Genomic DNA, 6,661 nt, shown 5'->3' on the forward strand with positions numbered 1-6,661 from the left:
CTGCACCAGTGTGTGCACTAATTGGACTTGTCAAGAAATGTCTTCTGAGTCTAAAAAAAATGTGCGTGAGCATGCATAAATTTGTGTGTGTGTGTGTGTGTGTGTGTGTGTGTGTGTGTGTGTGTGTGTGTGTGTGTGTGTGCGTACGTCGACTGTTATATAAGAAGAAATAACTACCTCTATCTCATCATGCTGGTAACAGGGTTGTGTTTGTTGCATCTCACAAATAAACCACTGTTTCATTAGCGATCCCTTCCTAACGCCCTCCTCCCATCTCTCTCTCTCTCTCTCTCTCTCTGCGTTTCCCTCCAGGGACGAGTTCTCACACCAAGTACAGAGCAGCAAGCAATGAGGAAGAAAGAAAAGAGGTGCTTGTCCAATCAGAGATGCAGATGGCCACAGAAGACATGAGCACCAGCCAACCTGGCACCGGGGCGACTTCCACTTGCCAATTTATACATAACAAATCAAATGTGACCCCCTAATTAAACATTTGATACAGTTTACCTAGACACACATACTGCCAATGAAGTGATACATCCTGCACTTCTACTTCGCTAAATTCTGAATTCTTCAGTTCAACGCAAATTTCAATTTTAAGAAGACAAGAGAGGCTAAAAAGACAGACAGGAGGAACATTTGCCATGCTGTGACTATACCCCAAACAGTCACAACAACACAAATCTGTAGAAAAACAAGTCACTGCACACTAAAATATTACCATATAAAACACACCCTCACTGCCTTTCCAATGGCTCAAGCCAGCATGAATAAATGTTAGATGGCGAGCGTCTCTGGTCGGTTTTCTCCAATGGATACTGCGATGACATCCCAAATGGCCCAGAGCGCAGGACAGGGACGGCAGAGACATAACACGACTGGAGGCTCTTCATCAGCGGTCTTGTCCACAGCCAGCTCCTTCCTCTGTTGGCTTGCCCTGCTGTCAATAATGCGGTTGCCAATGGTAACAGCTGACTGTTGGCTTATCGAAGGGGAGAAAGGCTTTGTGTGGCTGGCTATCTGCAGTATGAACCAGCCTCCCTATGAGGCCATCCCCTCCCACATAAACAGGTAAGAACACTTACAACCAAAGTGAACTATTTTCCACAGCATCGTGGCTTTTTGCCAAACAGTCTGCACACCTGACACACATCTCTCAACAGCACCATTGTGGATCTGAGGCTGAACGAGAACAAGATACGGTCGGTCCATTATTCTTCACTCAGTCGCTTTGGCAACCTCACCTATCTGAACCTCACCAAGAACGATATCAGCTACGTGGAAGATGGAGCGTTCTCAGCACAATTCAACCTGCAGGTGAGAGACGGCATCGGGTTCATTCATGCACACAAATGCTCAGTCATGAATGCAAATGTATACAACAAAGGGGAAGTAACCCTATGTACTATTTTAGGTTCAGCTTAGAGGTACTTGGGCAGAATGTAAAATGGTGGGCGAGGGTAGAGTCCATGCAACATTTTACATACTGAAAACCCGTTCAGCATAAAATAATATACAATCCATTACACAGTGATTAACCAAGTATACGCTGATCCACCACAGCATCAAAACCGCCTGTCTAACACTGTTCAGGCCTCCCTAATGCCTCCAACACAAATCTGATCCATCATAATCATAGACACAGGACCTCTGGGGAGGTCTTGTGGTTTCTGGCACTGGGATGTTGGCAGCAGTGGGCGCTCCACGGACCGGGTTTGTTCATCCCATTGATGCTCAGTCCAATGGAATCTGGGAAATTTAGAGGCCAGGTCAAGACCTTTGGCTCTTTGCCGTGGTCCTTAAGCTATTCCTGATAAGTTTTTGAAGCGCGGTGGTTTTTTCTCTGGAAGGCCGTCGTTGTTGATGTGGATGTGCTTGGTCCAGAACAATGTTTAAGTGGGTGGCATATTTCAAAATAAAGTCCTCATAAATGCCAGGACCCAGGGTTTTCTAGCAGAACGTTGCATTGTAACACGATGATCAACGTTATTCACTTCACAATAATGTTCTGACTGTTTGGTGCAGTTAGTGTTCAGATTTAAACAGCTGCAACATTAAAACTTTTTCTTAAGGCACTGGGAAACTAAAAATGCACTTGGATAATGCACACTATATTTAACACTGGGCAACAAACCACAGCAGTACTTTAGCACCAACAATCAAAAATGATCTGGCGGTTAGAATGAAAACATGCATGACCTTGTTTACTTATTCTGTAATTAAACAAAGATGTATTGACTACGTTTTGTCAATTGTAGACTGATGCACGCAGTGTCTACTTATGCTAAGACAATATTTAACTTCTTCTGTTAAATAAAAGAAATCTGGAATCAATACTAAACTCTGTTGAAAGGCCTCCTTTGCATAATGAGTATTAGTTTAATATTTGATTGGGCTTTGCTGATATACGCGTTTATACTTGTGCAACTTTGAATGAAGGACTTCACATAACAACAATAGGGAGTGTTTTTAAGCCGTGTCCCTACCCAGTTAAAGGATCTATACTCTTCCAGCATTACAAGCACAGATGGACACACAGATACGGGAGAAAGACAACACTATTATGGCTTCCAGAAACATTCCGGCAACGTGTTTCACCAAACTTAGCTGATCGCGGCCATAATGAGCTGGCATGCTTTACACAGCTGCTGGAGCTGTGCCAGGAGGTAACATGTGAACAAGAAAGATCTGAGTAAATTCAGCGCAGCACAGAGGCTTAGATCACCATGTGAAACACGAACTGTGCTGAACCGTCATCTGTTTGTTCTGTATGTTTCCAGCTCGTAGTGAGTGATGCCTGGCACCGACTGGCTCTTCAGAGATTAGGATAATCCCACTTGTCTTTGTCTCCCCCAGGTTCTCCAGATGGGCTTTAACAAGTTGAGGAACCTGACAGAGGGGATGCTGCGAGGCCTGGGCAAGCTGCAGTACCTCTACCTGCAAGCCAACCTCATCGAGACTGTTACACCCAACACCTTCTGGGAGTGTCCCAACATCGAGAATATAGACCTCTCCATGAACAGGTCTGTGTGTGTGGGCACTGATGAGAGAGCGAGGGGGAAAAAAAGTCATTAAAAAATCTCATTAAATGTCAGGATTTGCTGTTTTTTTTTTTTATTATTATCACAGAAGACAACAAATACATTTGGGTTTGTGAACTGTTAGTTGGAAAATAACAGGCACTTAAATGCTACCTTGGGCTTTTGAAAATTATAATGTGCCGATAAAGGCAACATTTTAAAGACTAAACAATTCAGAGATTAATCCATAATAATCAGCGCGAGTGCAAAAGCTCAAAAAAGGCTACTTACAGTCTGGCATTGTGTCTGGATTCATATTTGGTGGTTCATTGTTGTAAAATAGTAGCTGTGCAGAGGAAGAAAACAAAATTAAACATTTTCAGCACATCTGCCCTGGAGCTGGAGAGGATAATACGGTAAAATTGCATAAATGAGGCCAAAACACAACGGTGTTAAAGGTCAGGCTTGATGTCATCACCCCAAAATCACAGATCAATGGCTGCTTTCTAAATTCACCGATTTGCACTGATGGGCGGATTTACAGGCAAAAATGAACTGCAGACAATATTAATTCTCTCACTGACGGCATCCTCAGCAGATCACAATGCAATACTGCTACAAGCCACCCTCCTTCTTTCTCAGTGGAAATAACTGTCTTGTTCTTACTATTGGTAGCGTAATTGGTATTGATCTCTTGGCCAAAACATAAAGCAACAAATGAAACAAGTTTAACTGTTCTTTGGGGCTCCTTGAAAGGCATTGTGGGAGATTTTTATGACGGAAAACTGAACTTTAAGAAGAGTGAGGAACAAGTGCATTTAATGATAGAAGATAGAGTGCTCTGAAGTGAAATTTTCAGTTTAAAAATCTTACATTTTCTCTGCGTCTGTTTCCAGGATCCAGGTGTTGGACGGCAGTTTGTTCTCCGGACTCTCCAAGCTGACCACCTGTGAACTGTACACCAACCCTTTCAACTGCTCCTGTGAGCTGCTGGGTTTCCTGCGCTGGCTCTCAGCCTTCCCCAACAGGACCAGTGAGCGGATGGTGTGCGACTCCCCTCAAGGATTCTCTGGCTACAACCTCCTGAGCCAGAACCCCCGCATGCCTACCCAGCGCAACGCTCTGCACGTGCTCAGTCTTGTGTGCACTGACGACGGCAGTAGCGTGACACACTTCGACGTCCTCGACTCCACCACCCAGTCCCCGGACTTTGCCTCCCCCTGCGGACTGGACGACTGTGCTTCCGGGACCCCTCCTGACGAGGTGATCAGCCTGAGTCCCATTTTCCCCGATGCCAAGCCGATCATGACGATAAAACAGGTGCTACATTCGAGCGCTGTGATCACGGTTCAGATTCCTCATCCGTACAGGAAAATGTACATTCTGATGCTTTATAACAACAGCTTCTTCACAGATATCCAGAATCTGAAAAACCAGAGAGAAGATATTGAGCTAAAGAACTTAAAACCCAACACTGACTATACATACTGTGTGGCTTCTATACGAAACTCCCTGCGCTTCAACCACACCTGTCTGACCATCTCCACTGGCCGCCGAGCCGAGGCTGAGAGGATAGCCAATCAGTCGTCAGCCACCCACTACATTATGACTATTCTGGGCTGTCTGTTTGGCATGCTGCTCTTCCTTGGCCTAGTTGTCCACTGCCTGAGGAGGAAGAGGATCATGGAGGAGAAGGAGAGGAAGATGAGCAGGATCCAGAGGACTCTGATAGAGCTCAAGTACGGTGGCGAAGGAGATATAGAGGGAGGGAGTGGAGGATCTGTTTCTCAGAAGCTTGCCGGTGGGGACAGCCTGTCCAGAATGCCCTACCTGCCTCAGGGTGGCGAGATAGATCCATACAAGCTTCAGGAGGTGATAGAAACACCGGCGCACAAGCCTGCTAAACTTAACTACATGGAGGTCAGAGGCTCGGGCATTGAAAGAGAAAGGGAACGAGAGAGAGAGAGAGAAAGAGAGATGTCGCCACAAGCAAATCCGCAGGGCTCGGTAGCAGAGATTTCCACCATCGCTAAAGAAGTTGATAAAGTTAACCAGATCATCAACAACTGTATAGATGCTCTCAAATCTGAGTCTACCTCCTTTCAGCAGGGGATCAAATCTCCTTCTTCTGCAGGTGGAGGAGCTGTTTCAACTGCAGAGCCACAGCTGGTGCTTCTGTCTGAGCAAGGAGAGAGAGGAGAAAGAGGAGGTGAGTTCCTCTCCCCGGTGTATAAAGGAGGGAGAGGAGGACGGGAAGAGAGGGGAAGAAGCTACCATCATTCACTGCAGCGACACCACAGCATGGAGGCTCCTCCAACCTCTAAAAGGCCCAGCACCTCCTCCTCTCCCGGCTCTGCCCGGAGCCCTCGCTCCTTCCGCTCAGAAGGAGGCTACCACTCATCAGAGACCCGCTATATCGAGAGAACCTCACCCGGAGAGAGGGGAGAAAGGGCAGGTGGGGGAGGAGAGCCCATCCGCACCGTCACCCCAGCAGCGGCTATCTTACGAGCTGAAGCCCAGAGAATCCGCCAGTACAACGAGCACCGCCACTCCTATCCCGGCTCCCAGCAGCACCTGCAGGAGCTGCAGCACCACCCCCAGATCCTGCAGGAGCTCCACCACCACCCAGGGGGCCGAAAGCCCTCTGTGTTAGACCCCCTCACTCTGAGCAGGCAGGCCAAGCAGCGGGAGTTAGCCTACTCCCAGCTTTCACCGCACTACCCACTCTCTCCCCAGTACCACAACCTCAGCTACTGCTCCAGCCCCGAGGAAGACGAGGAGGAGGAAGGCCTCCTCTGCACCCCAACCCTGGGGTTGTGGGAGAGGTTCAAACTGCACCGGAAGAGGCACCGGCAGGCGTCCATGGAGGATGAAGGATACGTGGCAGCTGGACACGCACTGAGGCGAAAGGTTCAGTTTGCCAAGGATGAAGATCTGCACGACATACTGGACTACTGGAAGGGTGTGTCCGCCCAGCAGAAGGCCTGATCGCACATGTGGAGACCCCAAACACTGAAGATGGAAAAATACCAACACTGCATCCATTACATATTGATACAGACCTATTCATTAAAGACCTGTAAATACACACAAACACACATAACTTACAGGATCTACTGAATCAAAGTGCACATACATGTAAACACACACCCACACACAGACACACACACACACACACTGGCTCATACTTTACACAAACTAAGCCTTTTCTTCTGAAAACATGGAGGAGGACCAAACTAATATATTATATTGAACAACAAAAATCCATAACTTATAGAGACTGAGTTAATTTTTGTAATGTAATGGAAATTATAGCTCAGACTTATGTAGCTATTTGTACTAAGTTTTGAATGGAGAAAAAAGATTCAACATTAAAAATAGAAACCTTAAATGTTGCTGGGCAACCCATCCTGAACAGCCCAGCGATGCTTTTAATCTACCCCGAGACTGACATTCATCAAACCTGGCCACGGCAGATTAACTTCACCAAACAGAGTAATGAGAACTATTACGGCGGTGAATTGATCAAGACTTTGCTTTGCTGAGGAGGTTGTTTTTTTAGCATCGCGCCCTGCGATACAGCCACTAGAGCAGACGTTTTGAAAAATTTGCCACGATTCGGGAGATTGAAAACATCAAAA

The 6,661-nt window shown here is 46.6% G+C and overlaps 1 protein-coding gene across 1 annotated transcript; it reads left to right on the plus strand.

The window, feature by feature from the left end:
- The first annotated feature begins 781 nt into the window (after positions 1-781).
- Positions 782-6,008, plus strand: LOC103375368 (protein ELFN1-like). Its single transcript, XM_008305625.1, has 4 exons — positions 782-1,071; positions 1,164-1,317; positions 2,857-3,023; positions 3,917-6,008. The coding sequence occupies exons 1-4, from the start codon at positions 782-784 to the stop codon at positions 6,006-6,008; spliced, it is 2,703 nt and encodes a 900-aa protein (XP_008303847.1).
- Positions 6,009-6,661: the final 653 nt, after the last annotated feature.

Source organism: Stegastes partitus, unplaced genomic scaffold (genome assembly GCF_000690725.1).
Source record: "Stegastes partitus isolate 25-593 unplaced genomic scaffold, Stegastes_partitus-1.0.2 Scaffold2566, whole genome shotgun sequence".
Lineage (NCBI taxonomy): Eukaryota > Metazoa > Chordata > Actinopteri > Pomacentridae > Stegastes > Stegastes partitus.

What these genes read in the sequence shown, in the direction of transcription:
- LOC103375368 (XM_008305625.1), top strand. Translation starts at nt 782, where the DNA reads ATGGCGAGCGTCTCTGGTCGGTTTTCTCCAATGGATACTGCGATGACA. An exon ending in ATCCCCTCCCACATAAACAG is followed by an intron (nt 1,072 to 1,163) that starts GTAAGAACACTT and finishes ATCTCTCAACAG; the next exon opens with CACCATTGTGGATCTGAGGC. An exon ending in ATAGACCTCTCCATGAACAG is followed by an intron (nt 3,024 to 3,916) that starts GTCTGTGTGTGT and finishes GTCTGTTTCCAG; the next exon opens with GATCCAGGTGTTGGACGGCA.